This window comes from Thalassophryne amazonica, chromosome 13 (assembly GCF_902500255.1).
Source record: "Thalassophryne amazonica chromosome 13, fThaAma1.1, whole genome shotgun sequence".
NCBI classification, from domain to species: domain Eukaryota; kingdom Metazoa; phylum Chordata; class Actinopteri; order Batrachoidiformes; family Batrachoididae; genus Thalassophryne; species Thalassophryne amazonica.
In genome coordinates, this window is record NC_047115.1 from 43841425 (window position 1) to 43861379 (window position 19955).

At 40.3% G+C, this 19955-nt stretch overlaps 1 protein-coding gene across 1 annotated transcript in view; it reads left to right on the forward strand.

Moving 5' to 3' along the window:
• Positions 1 to 257: 257 nt before the first annotated feature.
• snx5 (sorting nexin 5) overlaps positions 258 to 19955 on the forward strand; it is a 30197-nt gene continuing 10499 nt past the window's right edge. Inside the window, 13 exon segments of the mRNA XM_034184603.1 lie at positions 258 to 420; positions 5003 to 5077; positions 5079 to 5108; positions 5227 to 5334; positions 5500 to 5621; positions 6122 to 6245; positions 6559 to 6654; positions 6808 to 6923; positions 9023 to 9088; positions 10657 to 10696; positions 10792 to 10878; positions 15004 to 15055; positions 15058 to 15162. Of these exon segments, the coding sequence (XP_034040494.1) occupies positions 385 to 420; positions 5003 to 5077; positions 5079 to 5108; positions 5227 to 5334; positions 5500 to 5621; positions 6122 to 6245; positions 6559 to 6654; positions 6808 to 6923; positions 9023 to 9088; positions 10657 to 10696; positions 10792 to 10878; positions 15004 to 15055; positions 15058 to 15162 (1057 nt within the window). The 5' untranslated portion in view covers positions 258 to 384.

A 19955-nucleotide genomic window follows, 5' to 3' on the forward strand; every position in this document is an offset into this window, starting at 1 on the left:
TTTATTGGCCCACCCTGTATACTGAAAAATCACACGTAAATAGAATTCAATTTTCATATGATTATCATTAAAGTTGAAATTCATCACACATTTAATTTATTAATGAATATTTCCACCTGGGATCTGCTGTGGTGACAGAAATATCTATCTATCTATCTATCGTGTTTTTATCATAGGTTTTTGTGGAAAATTATCTCACGTCACGTGAATCATGCATTGTGGGATGTGTAGTCAAATTCACTTTTAGGGCGGGGTTTTGTTCTCAGTCTGAATGAGGCCACAATTTGACAGCTCGACAAGCAGCTAACAGACAGCAAAGAGTGCTTCCTGCATAGTGGTTTAGTTTTTGGTCTGGTGGCTTGTTTGTCAGACTTTAATATCACCATGACATCTTCAGTAGACGATAGCAATAAAGATAAGGTACGTTTATGTGTATGAAATTTTGCACCTAATGCAGCTAATACTGACGTTTCCTTTTTAGTTAGCTAAGTTGGCGGTTCGCTAACTTCTTTCTGTGTGTACAAAATACATTTTGCTAGATGTTAGCTAATGCCAATAACACTTCATCATGGAAGCTGTAAACATTACGTGGAGTACTTGTGTCATGTTGGTGCACGGTGTGCTTGGATAACGGTAACAGTAAGATGTGAAACCAGGCTAAGGTTAGCGTTTGGTTTGGGTTTCAGAGTATTTACCCTGGATGACTCTCAGGTGTCTTTTCTTTCACGATTTTACACTTTTCAATTGCTCCTAATCTCAACCCGAAGTCTTATAGAAGAGTTCTCTTCTTTTCACACATATGGTTAACTCACCTGTGAATTCTTCTTGATGTGAGTTTAATACACTGATCCCCTGTGATGACTGGATGGGATGGGCTTTTATTTATCAAGGAAAGTTGTCATTGGTCATTGAAGCATTTAAGGCAGCAGTTAGAAATAGATATAAAATTCTTTATATAACCTCTAAATAGATCCCTGTCATTTGATTGTGATTGGAATGTACATCACGTGGCATTGATTTGTCCCATTCTCTGGAAACAGTCCATTGTATGACTGACGTAATTTATTATTTTTTTTGTGCAATTTGGTTCTGTTTAACGTGCATTTAGGTTCCATTCTTGCGGCGGGTACAGTCACTTCCGGCGAAGTGGTGAATCCGAAGGTGAGAATTCTTAGTTCCGCACATGTGCGACTGGCTGCTTGGTGAAAACATGCTCGGGCTGTGCTTGTCTATCGAAATCAGCTGGTTTGGTACTGTCTCTAGCTTGCTGTTGTCAGCCAGCTGATAGCTGTCATTGTTGGAACGGTTAGGATTTTTAGTTTCGCTGGGAAGTCATCACGATGAGGAGTCATGAATCTTTGAGTATGACCTGGGTCCGGCTTCATAAAGCAGTCTAATCTTGTTTAGTCAACTACACTCACTCTAGTCAACTAACTCTTTAGATGTTAGTCGTTGCACTAAAGCGCTTAGTCGCTGAAGTTTTTAGCCTGGTACAAAGGAGGCTAAACTTGTTTTAGCCGATAAAGCTTCAGTGTCTTACCTCAAAAATGGTGGCTATCATGTACCACCAATTGATGGAGCAGGAAGGAAGGAGAGTGTTGTGGAGGGAGCGGGTGCTCTGGGACTGGAATAATCCATTGAAGATGTTTACGGACGCCGAGGCCGGGAGCACTTCTCCTCTCGTGCAATGGACTCGGCCATGTTTACAGGAGACGATCAACCTGGAAGTAAACAAAACTCTCACGCATTGGAGGCATTTCTTGGCAATGGCACTGGCGAGGCTGCTTATGCCCGTGAAAATCATCGACTAACGTTAGATAGCTAATCTACAACTTTAGCTGTCAATGTGAAACGAAGATTAGACGACTAATGTTGGGCGACTAACCTTAGTCGAATAAGTAAGTTTAGTACACTAAAAGATTAGATTGCTTTATGAAACCAGGCCCCAGAAACCAAACACCAGAGCCTTCAATGGAAGAGTCTGGAGACCATCGCACTCCAAAGTTAATCTCATGTTGATCATGTTCTTCGATGTGAGGGGCAACGTCCACATAGTTCTTGTGACAGGGCAAGACGATCAGGCAGCATGTCTACAAAGAGATCCTGTGCCTTGCCAAGAAGAACATCTGCACTGGAACAACCTCCCTACTCACCTGACCTGGCTCCGTGTGATTTTTTTTTTTTCTCCCCTCCACCTTTTCTCCAAGCTCAAGGGGGGCCATTTACTCAACATGGAAGCCATCAAGAGGGCTGTGACAACGTAGCTACAGAGAATCCTTCCAGGAGTGTATGGAGGCATGGCGGAGAAGGATGGGAAAGTGCTTTAAACTCAAGGGGGATTATTTCAAAGAGAAAACTTGCAGTTTAGATGAGACATAAATGTTTTTTGACCCCAGTCCTGTTTTATTTTCTGACACACATGTAAGGTTGGGTTCTTCATTTGTTGTCGTTGTTTGGCCTTTTTGGCTGCTCCCGTTTGTTCGGGGTTTGCCATAGCAGATCCAGCACAGACCCTCATTGGCATTTGACACAGGTTTTATGCCTGATGCCCTTCCTGATGCAACTCCAGTTTTACCGTGGGAGAAACGCAACACAGCCCCTGTTCTTCTGAAGATGACTCCCATCCAAGTACTAACCAGGACCAACTCTGCTTAGCTTCTGTGCTCTGACAGGATCAGGCTTACACAGAGCAGACTGGCTGCAAATACAACATTATGGTACTTTATGGTGATTCTGTCTGAAGTACACAGTTTTAAAAACTGAGACCATGCAACAATTAGCTACCAAGGTACAAAATTAAAAAAAGATGTGTCCTTGTCCAAATACTTTATTACCTGTCTGTGTAGCGTGTGTAGCGCTTTTCCTTCTGAGGTGGAAGTTAAAAGCAGTAGGTCATATTCATTCACCCTTTCACCTACAGGTATGTACATGCACACCAATGTCACTGTCTCTACACACTGGAATAATTGGCAGATTAGGTTCCTTAATCATGGGCTCCTTGGTGATGACAATAAGACTAACACTAGTGCTATTCTTTCACCTTCACCGCAACAATTTCTGTGGTTCTTGGTGTGGTACATATGGCAGTGCATACAACCCCTGGCAAAAATTATGGAATCACGGCCTCGGAGGATGTTCATTCAGTTGTTTAATTTTGTAGAAAAAAGCAGATCACAGACATGACACAAAACTAAAGTCATTTCAAATGGCACTTTCTGTCTTTAAGAAACACTATAAGAAATCAGGAAAAAAAATTGTGGCAGTCAGTAACGGCTACTTTTTTAGAACCAAGCAGAGGGAAAAAATATGGAATCACTCAATTCTGAGGAAAAAATTATGGAATCATGAAAAACAAAAGAACGCTCCAACACATCACTAGTATTTTGTTGCCACCCACCTCTGGCTTTTATAACAGCTTGCAGTCTCTGAGGCATGGACCTTAATGACTGACAAACAGTACTCTTCATCAATCTGGCTCCAACTTTCTCTTATTGCTGTTGCCAGATCAGCTTTGCAGGTTGGAGCCTTGTCATGGACCATTTTCTTTCAACTTCCACCAAAGATTTTTCAATTGGATTATGATCCGGACTATTTGCAGGCCATGACATTGACCCTATGTGTCTTTTTGCAAGGAATGTTTTCACCAGTTTTTGCTCTATGGCAAGATGCATTATCATCTTGGAAAATGATTTCATCATCCCAAAAACATCCTTTCAGTTGATGGGATAAGAAAAGTGTCCAAAATATCAATGTAAACTTGTGCATTTATTGATGATGTAATGACAGCCATCTCCCCAGTGCCTTTACCTGAGATGCAGCCCATATCATCAATGACTGTGGAAATGTACATGTTCTCTTCAGGCAATCATCTTTATAAATCTCATTGGAACGGCATGAAACAAAAGTTCCAGCATCATCACCTTGCCCAATGCAGATTTGAGATTCATCACTGAAACTGACTTTCATCCAGTCATCCACAGTCCACGATTGCTTTCCTTAGTCCATTGTAACCTTGTTTTTTTGTGTTAGGTGTTAATGATGGCTTTTGTATCTTTTCTGTATGTAAATCCATTTCTTTAGGGCGGTTCTTACAGTTCGGTAACAGACGTTGACTCCAGTTTCTTCCCATTCGTTCCTCCTTTGTTTTTGTTGTGCATTTTCGATTTTTTGAGACATATGCTTTAAGCTTTCTGTCTTGCGCTTTGATGTCTTCCTTGGTCTACCAGTATATTTTGCCTTTAACAACCTTCCCATGTTGTTTGTATTTGGTCCAGAGTTTAGACACAGTGACTGTGAACAACCAACATCTTTTGCAACATTGCGTGATGATTTACCTCTTTTCAGAGTTGATAACTCCTATCCTTGTTTCAATTGACATCTCTCATGATGGAGCCATGATTCATGTCAGTCCACTTGGTGCAACAGCTCTACCTCCAACGGTGTGATCACTCCCTTTTTAGATGCAGACTAACGCAGCAGATCTGTATTTTGATGCAGGTTGTTAGTTTTGGGGATGAAAATTTACAGGGTGATTCCATCAATTTATTCCTCAGAATTGATGTGAGTCCCTATTTTTTTCCCTCTGCTTGGTCCTAAAAAGTAACCGAGTACTGACTGCCACAATTATTTTTCCTGATTTCTTATAGTGTTTCTTAAAGCCAGGAAGTTGCCATTTGAAATGACTTTAGTTTTGTGTCATGTCTGTGATCCGCTTTTTTTCTACAAAATTAAACAATCTGAATAAACATCCTCCGAGGCAGGTGATTCCATAATTATTGCCAGGGGTTGTAGTTGTACCACTGCAAGCTCCTTGATTTGACTTTGTAACAGACAAAATGTAAATGTAGGGAAAAAGGTAAATATTGGTAATAAATTCCACTATAGATAATTGTTCTTTAAAGTATTGAAATCAAATATGCATTTGCCCTGTGAAGGTTGGCAATATTCATGGACCATTAAGTTACATTTGTTGGATGACCCTTGCCGTGTTCTTTGCCTTTAGATGCGCTCCGTGTCTGTGGACCTAAACAACGATACCTCTCTTCTCATTGACATTCCTGATGCCCTCTGTGAAAGGGGACAAAGTCAAGTTTACTGTCCATACAAAGGTTCAACCAGCCATATGTTGAAAAATGCAAACACTTCTTGATTTTTAAAATCACTCTTATCTGCTGATATGTTGATAGGTTTCCTTGTAACATGCAGTTGAAATAACTCTTTTCCCAGCCCACACTTAGTGCTTTTCAGAAGCCGGACTTCTCAGTTCCCAGGACAGCATGCAGACTTCATTGGCTTCTGATACTCTGGTGAGACAGGGACTATGCCGGCCTAATAGTGAGGGTGCTCTGTGATATAAGTCATATTGATGTAAATAATGAGCAACAGGATGCATAGATAAACTAAACTGTTTGGGTATAACACTAATAAGAGTGTTACTTTCAACCTGACTCTTCGTCTCTTTATTTTTTCATTAAATGCTTTTCTTCTTTTGATTCACAGATTCCCCCTGTGCCACCAAAGCCTGACTTTGAGGGTCCAAGAGACAAGATGCATAAACTGGGGGAAGGTGAAGCCACGATGACAAAGGAGGAGTACACCAAGATGAAGCAGGAGCTGGAAGCGTGAGTGTGATACTAAAGGATTATTAACCAAGCAAACGAGGTTAATAATTTGTTTTATTATATGGCTATTATATGTGTAAACACGCAAACTTACAGTATTGCCTGAATATGCTGCTGACGGTGTTAAGCTCGTTCGCTTTCTTCACCTCCATGAGGAACTTGCTAACAGATGGTCCAGTTGTTAGCTGGTAAGCTTTCAGTCTGTGTGTTTTTTCGATGCTATTTAGATATTTATGGAGTACGTTCATGTCCGGCTTGGTTTTTCTAATCGAGCAGAAGGTGAGGTCCGTGTGAAAAAACACTAACGCTCGGCCTGTTCTTACACCTTGGTCTGATATTTTCCTGTACAGACCTCACGCTCGGTTAATAATCCTTTAATCACAGTCAACACAAACATAATGCTGCATATTTTATGGATGATTTGTGTCTTTTGGCAGTATCATTTTGATCTCAGATGAAAGCTCAGATGCAGTCTGCTAAAGAATGCCTTTTCTTTTCAGTGAATATCTGGCAGTGTTTAAGAAGACTGTCCAAGTGCATGAAATTTTCCTGCAGCGGCTGTCCTCTCACCCTGTTTTAAGCAAGGACAGAAACTTCCAGATTTTCTTGGAGTATGATCAGGATGTGAGTTCATCATGACGTTGACTTCCCTTCCTGGGCTGTCAGTTGAAGAAAGAGGAAGTATTTTACAGGATGAGCTGTGACACGTGGCTTGTATTCAGCTTTGATCAGCATTTATTCTTCATGCTGTGTGTGGGCACAGTTTTGGAAAGACCTGGGCATTTTAATTTGCTACAATCACAAACTTGTTGTAAAATGTGTTGGAGCATCATAGTGTATAAGAAACATAATGAAACTGAAGCACTGAATGATTGATTAAAAACATCATAACTATGAAGAAATTAACACTTGTTTGCTCCACACTGGGTTGTTTTAGCTCAGTGTGAGAAGAAAGAATGCCAAGGAAATGTTTGGAGGATTCTTCAAAAATATGGTGAAATCAGCTGATGAGGTCTTGATCTCGGGGATAAAGGTGGGACTTTTGCGTTTTTGTGTGTGTGTGTGTGTGTGTGTGTGTGTGTGTGTGTGTGTGTGTGGTGTGTGTGTGTGTGTGTGTGTGTTTCACAGTTTTTCAGAAGGTTGGCTTTTTCTTTTCTGATGTTTATGTTTCCTTGTTTGTTCACAGGAAGTTGATGACTTTTTTGAGCAGGAAAAGACTTTCCTACTTGACTACTACAGCAAGATAAGAGATTCAACTGCCAAAGCAGAGAAAATGACTCGCTCGCACAAAGTAATTGAGGGGTTTTGCATTATCTTTTTAAAATTGTTTAGCGCTTCTAATGCAGGAGTGAAATGGAGGTGTGGGCGTCCTTACATTCTGTGATGCAAAATGGAAGATGTTGTCTTTAGAATTTTGTAAAGAGTTAACACACGGCATCTCTACAGAGCCACAACCATTTAGAGCTGCCATCCACTTTCTAGCTAAGGAAGATTATTCTGGTATTTGCACCACATCTACATGTTGGAATAGCTTCCTGGGGAAAAAAATCCAATGAAATAAACCACAGGCATTGCACTTTGGGAAATACAAACACCCATGTTAAATTCATGGAATTACAGCAGGATGAGTAATGCATATATGTAAATAAAGGAGAATAAATTAGAGAGAAAAGGTTGAATTCATTTATACCCCTTACCCTTATTTGGAGTAAGCGGGTATACAACCCCTGGCAAAAATTATGTAATCACCGGCCTCGGAGGATTTTCATTCAGTTGTTTAATTTTGTAGAAAAAAAGCAGATCACAGACATGACACAAAACTAAAGTCATTTCAAATGGCAACTTTCTGGCTTTAAGAAACACTACAAGAAATCAAGAAAAAGATTGTGGCAGTCAGTAACGGTTACTTTTTTAGACCAAGCAGAGGAAAAAAATATGGACTCACTCAATTCTGAGGAATAAATTATGGAATCACCCTGTAAATTTCATCCCCAAAACTAACACCTGCATCAAATCACATCTGCCCGTTGACATTAACCCTATGTCATGAAATGACCCTATGTGTCTTTTTGCAAGGAATGTTTTCACAGTTTTTGCTCTATGGCAAGATGCATTATCTTCTTGAAAAATGATTTCATCATCCTTAAACATCAGAAAAGTGTCCAAAATATCAATGTAAACTGTGCATTTATTGACGATGTAATGACAGCCATCTCCCCAGTGCCTTTACCTGACATGCAGCCCCATATCATCAATGACTGTGGAAATTTACATGTTGTCTTCAGGCAGTCATCTTTATAAATCTCATTGGAACGGCACCAAACAAAAGTTCCAGCATCATCACCTTGCCCAATGCAGATTCAAGATTCATCACTGAATATGACTTTCATCCAGTCATCCACAGTCCACGATTGCTTTTCTTTAGCCCATTGTAACCTTGTTTTTTTCTGTTTAGGTGTTAATGATGGCTTTCGTTTAGCTTTTCTGTATGTAAATCCCATTCCTTTAGGCGGTTTCTTACAGTTCGGTCACAGACGTTGACTCCAGTTTCCTCCCATTCGTTCCTCATTTGTTTTGTTGTGCATTTTCGATTTTTGAGACATATTGCTTTAAGTTTTCTGTCTTGACGCTTTGATGTCTTCCTTGGGCTACCAGTATGTTTGCCTTTAACAACCTTCCCATGTTGTTTTGTATTTGGTCCAGAGTTTAGACACAGCTGACTGTGAACAACCAACATCTTTTGCAACATTGCGTGATGATTTACCCTCTTTTAAGAGTTTGATAATCCTCTCCTTTGTTTCAACTGACATCTCTCGTGTTGGAAGCCATGATTCATGTCAGTCCACTTGGTGCAACAGCTCTCCAAGGTGTGATCACTCCTTTTAGATGCAGGACTAACAAGCAGATGTGATTGATGCAGGTGTTAGTTTTGGGGATGAAAATTTACAGGGTGATTCCATAATTTATTCCTCAGAATTGAGTGAGTCCATATTTTTTTCTCTGATTGGTCTAAAAAAGTAACCGTACTGACTACCACAATCTTTTTTTCTTGATTTCTTACAGTGTTTTCTTAAAGCCAGAAAGTTGCCATTTGAAATGGACTTTAGTTTTGTGTCATGTCTGTGATCTGCTTTTTTTCTACAAACATTAAACAACTGAATGAACATCCTCTGAGGCGGTGATTCCATAATTTTTTCGAGCAGGGGTTGTAGAAAAGAATTAGTTAAAAAAAATGCTAACAATATTTGACCATTTACCCAGTACATACAAATACAAATTAATCTATGGTCTGAAGATACCTCAGATGTGTATTTTTCATTTGCCTGACTAAGCTGAAAGTGATTTGTACTACATGTGTATATTGGTAGTATTTCAGTTTTCTGTCATTTCAGCTATTGCAGATGATACATTCACATCTCTGTCACTCTGAACAGCCTCTCTGCTGATGACAGTACAGCAAATAAAAAGTGAGTGCAATACATAATTGTTACACAGTGGCTAGGAAAGATTCGTAGATGTACTCTATTAATGTGTGTGTCCTTGCGTTTTGTTTTTGTTTTTTTTTTGTTGGTTTTTTTTTGTTTTTGTCTTGTCAGTAACCAATAAGATATATAATAAAAAAAATTGCTTTACACTTATTTCTGACCATATATTAAAATGTTTACATAAAATACCATATACTATACCATACCATATATGCTACTAAGTCAATTAATCTATTTTAAATATGACTTTAAAATAGACTACATAGTAGTTCTCATGGGCAAAAACATGGTAACAGCTATGGCAATCTAACAGTGTGAACTCAGTGACCTTGACCTTCACACGATTGATTGGCCTCTGCCTGACCTTGCCAGGGCTTTTCTGGACTCACTTAAGTGTGTGCCAGATTGGGTTAAAAATCAAATTGCTTGCCCAGGACCTGGGAGGACTAGGCCAATAAGCAGACATTACCTTGGCACCAGTGATGACCTTGTTAGGTTTGAACTTGCTGGACAATTCTGGAAGCCACCTCCGTGTGTGTGTGTGTGTGTGTGGTGTGTGTGTGTGTGTGTGGTGTGTGTGTGTGTGTGTGTGTGTGTGTGTGTGTGTGTGTGTGTGTGTGTGTGTGTGTGTGTGTGTGTGCTGCGTTTGATGCAAATCAGAGTGGGAAAAACTTAAATTATGACCTTAGCTGAAATGACCTTGATCATAATGACTGATCTTTGATAAATTTGATGTTGCCTGGCCCAATTCCAGAAACCCACCTACATATGTGTGACAGATTTGATGGTCATCGGAGTGAAAATCATAATTTTTGATGTCTTGTTCCCAATAACCTTGACCTTTGCCAAAACAAACTTTAAGGGAATTTTGGGGTCAGCCAACAGGCATACTACAGCAAGTTTGGTGGCTATTTGCCCGAGCCTGTTGGAGTAGTTGAAGAAACACACAAACCTTTCTCAGATTATAGTAGGATTTTACTAATCCTTCACCTTTTCCACTGCATATTATTATCTACACTGTTCAGATCATTATTCTATGGTGTCTAAATTTAAACATCACCTTTTATGTCTTTAACTTTTTTCCCTGCTATATGAAATATGTGTTACACTTTATTAAATGTGATATGCCATTCGTACTCTTTAAAGGACATGTCGCACTGAAATCATAATAATTAAGATTTACGCTGTTAGTGACCATCTGATGATCCACCGGGATTACTTTGTGCACTTCCGTGACCGGTTTCAAAGTATACGGTATTCGCAACAAGTCTATCCCAGCGGTGACTGGACGAGAGACAGGATACACTCTGGACAGGATGTCAAATGAAAGTGATAACTTCATTGTTGCAGTTAAAATGGGGAATGATCGTGAATTTCTTTTTTTATATCGTCATTGTTGTTATAGTAGAGAAGCTTGAATCTTCGACTGGACTGGGTTGCTTGACGTGAGGACGTTCCAGTCCAGTCGAAGATTCAAGCTTCTCTACTATGGAAACCACCTGGACAACTGAGAGCCTACACAGTCATTGTTGTTATTTTATGTTTTTTAGGCTGCTGGAGAAGTTGTCAGACCTGTTTGAGAAGCTCAGAGTAAGACAGATCTTATCTCTCAGCAAAGTGGCACAGTTTTTGTAATATTTGTAATTATATATGCCTAGTGGAGCCATGTGTTTGTGGCCCCACAGAAAGTGGAGGGAAGAGTAGCGTCAGACCAGGAGCTGAAACTCACAGAACTGCTAAGATATTACATGAGAGACATCCAGGCTGCCAAGGTGAGATGTATATCTTCTTTCCTCATACAATACATAATATAACACACACTGTTAACCAACAAAAGAAGGGGAAAAGGAAAAAGAAAACATTGTTAGCTAATATGCCAGGAGCAAAATGGATAAATGTTGGTGTGTAAACTCTACCAGTGAGAAGACAGAATTTGAGGCAACCAAAAAGAAGAAAGTAGAGGACGATCTTAGTTAACTCCTGTCCACAGTGCATCAGCCACCTGTGCACGTCATAGACTCAGACTCACTGCTCACACTAAACAAGAGGTGAAACTAGATGAGAGACTATTAATAAAAGTTTAATTATTATTTGTTAAATGTGTTAGTTAAGTCAAAGATGTTTAAAAACACAATGTTTGAATGTTAAAAAATGTTAAAATATGACAAAATGTAAAATAGAAGAATAGAAAGTTTTTTAAAAACACGTTTAAAATGTTTAGAAAGGCTGTAAAATGTGTAAATGCATAGACACCCCCCCCCCCCCAAAAAAAAATCTCCTGATGTTCTTAATATTTATTGAAGTATGGGGGGGGGGCATTGTTTTTGAGGATGCACAAGCAAATTTTGTTGTGCTGTAGATGACCTGAATGATCAGGTCACCAGCATCTACAGCAGGGGTGCCCAAGTTCGGTCCTCGAGATCTACCTTCCTGACGCCCTTTAGTGTCTCCCTGCTCCAACACACCTGAATCCAATGAAAGACTCATTAAAAGCCTGCTAACGAGTCTTTCATTGGATTCAGGTGTGTGGAGCAGGGTGTCAGGAAGGTAGATCTCGAGGACCGAACTTGGCACCCCTGATCTACAGTATGTAATGAGGAATGACTGATACCCTGAGTGTACATTTGAAGCTTACCAAAGATTGGAAGTAGCTGTTGATGAATGGATTGCTGTATTGGATAACACTTGTCTACTGATGTATGTGAGTGTTCAGTTTTCTGGGGAGTGATAAACATGATTTTCGGATCTAATTGTGCACTCGTGTCAATATTAAAAGAATATAATTATCTCCGAGGGTAGGCTGAAAAGTTCTAAGGCTCACTATAATGCAGTTTTAATGCATTATCCTTCATGGAGTAATATATATATTCATATAATAGTCAAGTGGACTCTGTGTGCATGTTTATGGCTCGATCCCGCAAAAACCAGGGAGAGCTGACATTTGCTGTTTGGCATGCTTATGTATTTTGGGTCAAGGATGAACGCTGGAAAACGGAAAGTGATGGGACAAATATTTTTGAGAAATGTGCAATTTAGCTAACCAGTAAACAATAGACATTGTGCTGCAATACACCATGGGAGTTCGGGGTTTTGAGGTTTTAAATATAATGTGGGTTATGTTAGTGTTATTGATTTATTGTGTTTTTGTAGTTCAGTTGGTTTAGTCAAGTGTTGCTGCTGTTACCATGATTGAGTTAAGTGTTGGTACTAGTCAAAAAAATGTAGTGCTGTTAATGTCTTGCACCACAGTCTCTGTCAGATTAAAACACTTTTGCAGAAAGATTGCAGAAAAAATATACAAACTATGCATGCATGCATGGGTGCAATTTTGATTATGCACAAAGTGTGGAGAGCTTTGGCGCAAAACTGAACGTTGATATGATTAATATTTTTAGAGAAGCTACTATATTGGCTAAACAACACTGAACAATGAACATTAATATTTGCATTCTGGACTCACGCCATTCCAGCAGGGCACAGTAAATATCTATATATTAAAGCGTGAGTGCATCTGTGCACAATTTTATTTAGTAAATTCAATGCAGGTACATAATATAATTTTAATATGTTTAAAAATACATTGGATGACACAAGACAGTGAAAACACTTATTTCCTTGTGGTCCATTTAAAATCAAATGACAAAATAGAAGTAATATAAACTAATAATTTTTGTGTTTTTGTGGATCTGGAGAAGGCGTTCGACCGTGTCCCTCGGGGCACCCTGTGGGGAGTGCTCCGGGAGTACGGGGTCCGGGGTCCTTTGCTAAGGGCTATCCGGTCCCTGTACGACCGCAGCAGGAGCTTGGTTCGCATTGCCGGTAGTAAGTCAAACCTGTTTCCAGTGCACGCTGGCCTCCGCCCGGGCTGCCCTTTGTCACCGGTTCTGTTCATTATTTTTATGGACAGAATTTCTAGGCGCAGCCAGGGTGTAGAGGGGGTCTGGTTTGGGAACCACAGAATCTCATCTCTGCTTTTGTGGACAGTGTGGTTCTGTTGGCTTCGTCAAATCAGGACCTTCAGCGTGCACTGGGGCGGTTTGCAGCCGAGTGTGAAGCGTCCGGGATGAAAATCAGCACCTCCAAATCCGAGGCCATGGTTCTCGCCGGAAAAAGGTGCTTTGCCCTCTTCAGGTCGGGGTGGAGTGTCCTTGCCTCAAGTGGAGGAGTTTAAGTATCTCGGGGTCTTGTTCACGAGTGAGGGACGGATGGAGCGTGAGATCGATAGACGGATCGGTGCAGCGTCTGCAGTGATGCAGTCGTGGTGAAGAGAGAGCTGAGTAGGGGGGCAAAGCTCTCGATTTATCGATCGATCTACATTCGATCCTCACCTATGGTCATGAGATTTGGCTCATGACCGAAAGAACGATATCGCGGGTACAAGCGGCCGAGATGAGTTTCCTCCGCAGGGTGGCTGGGCACTCCCTTAGAGATAGGTTGAGGAGCTCGGTCCACTCGGGAGGAGCTTCGGAGTCGAGCCACTGCTCCTCCACATCGAAAGGAGTCAGTTGAGGTGGCTCGGGTCTCTTTTCCGATGGCCCCTGGACGCCTCGCTGGAGAGGTGTTCCGGGCACGTCACATTGGGAGGAGGCCCCGGGGAAGACCCAGGACACGCTGGAAGGATTACATCTCTCGGCTGGCTTGGGAACGCCTTGGGCTTCCCCCGGAGGAGCTGAGGGAGGTGTGTGTGGATCGGGAGGTCTGGGCGGCTTTGCTTGAGCTGCTGTCCCGTGACCCGATCTCCGGATAAAGCGGAAGAAGATGGATGGATGGATAAACTAATAATAATAATAATAGTGTGTATATGGTAACTCGAACCTAAAACAATTTATAAATACATGAAGACAGTAAATTACCATAAAAAATTACATAACTAACAGGAAATTAAAGGGTTGAGCTCTTCAAAAACTGTTGCAGTCTCAGGTTCTAAAAACATTCTGGGCTCGCACATCATCCACTCATTATAGAAACTTTGCACAACTTATTACCATCCTTGAAAAATGTAGCTACCTCTTTTATAAACGCTACCCAATTTAGAGCCCGTGGATTCCACAGGCAATGTGCTCGGAGGTTTTTATAGGTGTGGAACGAATTCATGGTTGTCTTGTTTATGAATGGTTTGTAAACTTGCATCGATTCGGCAATCTACATTTGGAATTTCTGAACTCTAATTGCTGGATTAGGGGCATCTTGGAGAGGGGTTGAGGTTCAGCTGGATGGTGTAAGCGAAGGGAGGTCACTTGCCTCATTGACTGATCTGGCATCATGACGGTCACTGAATTAAGTCTGTTTCACTGGGACTCTAATCTCTTTGTCATTTTCACTATCCTGTCATTGTGAACAGTGCACGATATGTTTGCTTTGGTGCAACATTTCTGTCACTGCCTGTTTTCTTTTAATTTTGGTTTTTGTTTTGTCTTGTTAGTATGTCCATACTAGCAGATGGTCATCCACTAAAACTGGTCTGCCTGAGGTTTTTTCAAATAAAAATTCACTGTAGTTATTCCGTACCACTTTTGCGATGTGTTTTCTCATGGAGTTAGTAAGGTCATTACTTGTGTATAGCACCTTGAGGTGATTTATATTATGATTTGACACAGTGTAAATTAAAAAGAATTTATGTTTGATAACTCTTGACTCCAGCTCCCCGCGACCCTAATTGGACTAAGCAGTAGAAGATGAATGAATGAATGAACTCTTGACTTTTTGTCCAGTTTGTGTTCTGTTTAAAATTTCATTTTCAAACAAGAAAGGGGTTATCGGCTATGGATTTGGATGTTACAAAGAATACAAAACTGTCTCTACAGTTTCTAGAGCTTTTTTTTTTTTTTTTTTTCATTTGGGGTTGTTTGGTTTTTATTTTACACTGTTGCACTAAATGTCTGTAACACATCTGTTAGGACCTTCTCTACAGGCGAGCGCGGGCATTGGCTGATTATGAGAACTCTAATAAGCTTTAGATAAAGCACGGCTGAAGAGCAAGGACATCCCCCAAGCAGAGCAACACCAACAGCAGTGCCTGCAGAAATTTGACAAGCTGTCTGAATCTGGAAAAAAAGGTTGTGTAACCGCGCCATACATAATGTAGCTCTTTTTTTTTTTTTTTTTTGTACTTGTCAATTGTAAAGCCCCTTCCTCACTTCTGCTGAAAACCATATAACTTGCTAATATTCACATCAGCCATGATGGTGAGAATAGCATCCAGACGGACTGATATAAAAGTGTCTGTATTTCTACCCATTTCCAACCTAGTATCAAATCCAGAGTGCTTCTGACATGGATTAGGTGTATTTTCCGTAGTGTTTAACATTGTAACAAGTATCTTCACAGAAACTAACCCTGTATTTAGAACAATTCTGTTTTCAGAGCTATTCATGCAGTTCTGAGATGTGCTCTCTTTCTGTCTCACTTCCACTCTGTTTTCTCTCTATTGCGTTTAAAGATTAAACACTGCAGTATGCATGCAATGCCACTGAATTAATTGATCTTGGGGTTTTAATTCCCACCGGCTATAGGTCAGGTAGGGGGGATAGAGATTGCTCTCCGTACATTTCTGCGTACGCCATTAATACTTTTGTTGAACATATAACTTGAACAAAATTGATCTGACTTTCATTTGATTTGAACTACATACAGTAGTGTTCAGAATAATAGTAGTGCTATGTGACTAAAAGATTAATCCAGGTTTGAGTATATTTCTTATGTTTACATGGGAAACAAGGTACCAGTAGATTCCACAAGGCATGTCCTCTTCAGCATAAGGCAACAGAACCTCTTCAAGTATTTTGACACATCCAAACTGATCCATGATATCTGGTATGCGATATATAGGCCCAACCACCATAGTAGGAGAAACATGCCCATATCATGATGCTTGCACCACCATGCTTCACTGTCTTCCCTGTGAACTGTGGCTTGAATTCAGAGTTTGGGGGTCGTCTCACAAACTGTCTGCGGCCATTGGACCCAAAAAGAACAATTTTACTCTCATCAGTCCACAAAATATTCCTCCATTTCTCTTTAGGCCAGTTGATGTGTTCTTTGGCAAATTGTAATCTCTTCTGCACATGTCTTTTATTTAACAGAGGGACTTTGTGGGGGATTCTTGCAATAAATTAGCTTCACACAGGCCTCTTCTAACTGTCACAGCACTTACAGGTAAACTCCAGACTGTCTTTGATCATCCTGGAGCTGATCAATGGGTGAGCCTTTGCCATTCTGTTTATTCTTCTATCCATTTTGATGGTTGTTTTCCGTTTTCTTCCACGTGTCTCTGTTTTTTTGTCCATTTTAAAGCATTGGACATCATTGTAGATGAACAACCTATAATTTTTTGCACCTGCGTATAAGTTTTCCCCTCTCCAATCAACTTTTTAATCAAACTACGCTGTTCTTCTGAACAATGTCTTGAATGTCCCATTTTCCTCAGGCTTTCAAAGAGAAAAGCATGTTCAACAGGTGCTGGCTTCATCCTTAAATATGGGACGATTCACACCTGTTTGTTCCACAAAATTGACAAACTCACTGACTGAATGCCACACTACTATTATTGTGAACACCCCCTTTTCTCTTTTTTTTACTAATAGCCCAATTTCATAGCCTTAAGAGTGTGCATATCATGAATGCTTGGTCTTGTTGGATTTGTGAGAATCTACTGAATCTACTGGTACACTGTTTCCCCATATACCAGTAAGAAATATACTCAAAACCTGGATTAATCTTTTTAGTCACATAGCACTACTATTATTCTGAACACTACTGTACAGTGCATCCAGAAACTATTCAATGCTGCACTTTTTCCACATTTTTTTACAGCCTTATTCCATAATGGTTGAAATTCCTTTTTTCTTCCCCAAACCTCTGTACATAATACCACATAACGACTATTTGAAAAAAGTTTTTTGATTTTGTTTAAAATCGATTAAAATTAAACTATGAAATCAAATGTACATAAGCATTCACAGCCTTTGCTATGAAGCTCAAAATTGAGCTCAGGTGCATCCTGTTTCCACTGATCATCCTTGAGATGTTTCTACAGCTAAATAGAGTCCACCTGGTGTAAATTCATTGATTGGACATGATTTGGAAAGACACACACCTGTCTACACATAAGGTCCCACAGTTGACAGTGCATGTCAGAGCACAAACCATGCATGAAGTCAAAGGAAATGTCTGTAGACCTCTGAGACAGGATTGTCTCAAGGCACAAATCTAGGCAAGGATACAGAAACATTTCTGCTGCTTTAAAGGTCTCAATGAGTACAGTGGCCTCCATCATCCGTAAATGGAAGAAGGACTCTTCCTAAAGCTGGCCACCCGTCTAAACTCAGCAATCGAGGAAGAAGGGCCTTAGTTAGAGATGGGACCAATCCGATCCTGGATCGATATCGGGTTCCGATACCGAGTTAATTCACATGTTGGAAAATACCGATCCAACTGCGACATTTTCCGACACCGGAGAAGAGTCACTGTGAATCCTCTCAACTGCTGTTGTTTGCTCTCTGCTTGTTTACTGCTGAGCGGGAGGAGGGGAGAGGTTTTTGAAGCCGAGCTGTTTGAGAGAGCTCTCTTCCGCAGTGTTCTTGCTGTGGTTAGTGACAAATTTCTGCTGGGCTCTCTGGTTCAAATTGTCTTTGTCGAGCACGGATTAACCGAATTGTTACTGAAAATGTGCTCAAGGCTGTAAAACGTCAGCTCAGCATGCAGCCGAGGAGGAGAAGCCGAACAGAGATTCTGTAAATCTGTGAAAAGGATAAAGTCTCCATTATAATCCGTCGCGTGAGCGTTGATGACGATACATTTATTTTACAGTTGAAAGGCTTTGTGTTTCCAAAAAGTTTGAAGTTTGTGCAGCATGAAAAACACTGTTTTCGAGAGGAAGAAAGAAAGACGGAGGGAGAGAGAAAGCAAGAGAGAGAAAGAGAGGAACACGCAGAAAGAGAGAGAGAGGCAGAGAGAGAGAGTGCTGCCTTTTCTCTTTAAGTCTGTAAAAATAAGGCTATAAAAGTATTAAAAAAAAAATAAAAGTACTTAATTCTTAAACCAAAACATCAAATACACCTTCTGGCAAATTGTAGCTCAACTTTCAGGTCTCCTTTTTAAGAAAATCCTCATATAAAATCAACATAATGATAATATTAAAGCAAACAGAGCTCTGGTATCGGATTGGAAAAGTATCGGCATCAGCATATATCCAAATTCAGGTCGGAAGTGAAAAATTGTGGATGGGTGCATCCCTACCCGATGGTCACTCTGTCAGAGCTCCAGCATTCCTCTGTGGAGAGGAGAAGCTTCCAGCACGACGACCATCTCTGTAACAATCCACCAATTAGGTCTGTATGATACAGTGGCCAGATGGAAAGCAACTCCTTAGTTAAAGGCACATGGCAACCCACCTGGAGTTTGTAAAAAGGCACGCCAGGAGTCATGTTAGTGGGAAACCAGGCACCATCCCTACAGTGAAGCATGGTGGTGGCCAGTGTTGTGAAAGTAACTTTGACAAGTTACTTTTTTAGTTGCTTTATCAGTTACTTCATTAGCCTCTTTATGCAATTACTTTATTAGAATCTGCTGAAAACTTGCAACTAATAAGTAATGTAACTAATAAGGTAACTAGTAATCTAACTTCGTTACTCTTAAGATTGAGCAATCAGCAAAGTAACTCACCAGCAAATTAACTAATACTTACTTTTATGAGTACTAAATCTTAAAAATAACCAAATTAGAATATGAGTTACTTTATTAATTACATTCAGCAGCTGCCGACAAGTTGTCCGCAGCTGCTAATGAAGTAACTGTAAAATATAACTGTATAAAGTAACTAATGAAGTAACTTTCTAAAGTTACTTTGTCACCACTTGTGGCAGCATCATGCTGTGGGGATGTTTTTCAGCGGCAGGAACTGAGAGACTAGTCAGGATTGAGGGAAAGATGAATGTAGCAATGTACAGAGACATCCTGGATGAAAACCTGCTCCAGAGCGATCCTGACCTCTGACAGGGGCAGTGATTCATCTTTCAGCAGGACAATGACCCTAACTAAGCACACAGCTAAGATATCAAAGGAGTGGCTTCAGGACAACTCTGTGAATGTCCTTGAGTGGTCCAGCCAGAGACCAGACCTGAATCTGTTTGGCCATCTTTGGAGAGATCTGAAAATGCACTGATGCTCCCCATCCAACCTGATGGAGCTTGAGAGGTGCCGCAAAGAGGAATGTGCAAAACTGCCTAAAGATAGGTGCACCAAGCTTGTGGCATCATATTCAAGAAGACTTGAGGCTGTAATTGCTGCCAAAGGTGCATCAACAAAGTATTGAGCAAAGGGTGTGAATACTTATGTACATGTGATTCCTTACTTTTTTTTTTTTTATAAATTTGCAAAAAAAAAAAAAAAATCTTGTCATTATGGGCTGTTGGGAGTTGAAATATGAGGGGGGAAAATGAATTTACCCCATTTTGGAATAAGACTGTAACATTATACAAATAATGAATGTTTATGAGTTCAATTTGCCTTGTTGAATGGCATGTTCCAGCTTTCACCGAATTAAATATTCCTTCCATTGAAAGAATGTAAAAACATTAATTATTTGTCATAGATCCTTGTTATTTGATATGTTATTAATTTATAAACAACGGAAAATGGACTTACATTTTGATGTTCCACTGCTGCTAAAGTCCAATACGAACTTTAAATACGAGTCCAAATTGCAACGTGTAGTGTAGTGTAGTGATGCAGGGGTGGTGGCCAAGTGATTAATGCGCTTGGTTTCAGTTCGGAAGGTTCTGTGTTCAAATCCCACCCCTGCCACATTTCTCCATGTAATGTGGAGTTGCGTCAGGAAGAGCATCCGGCG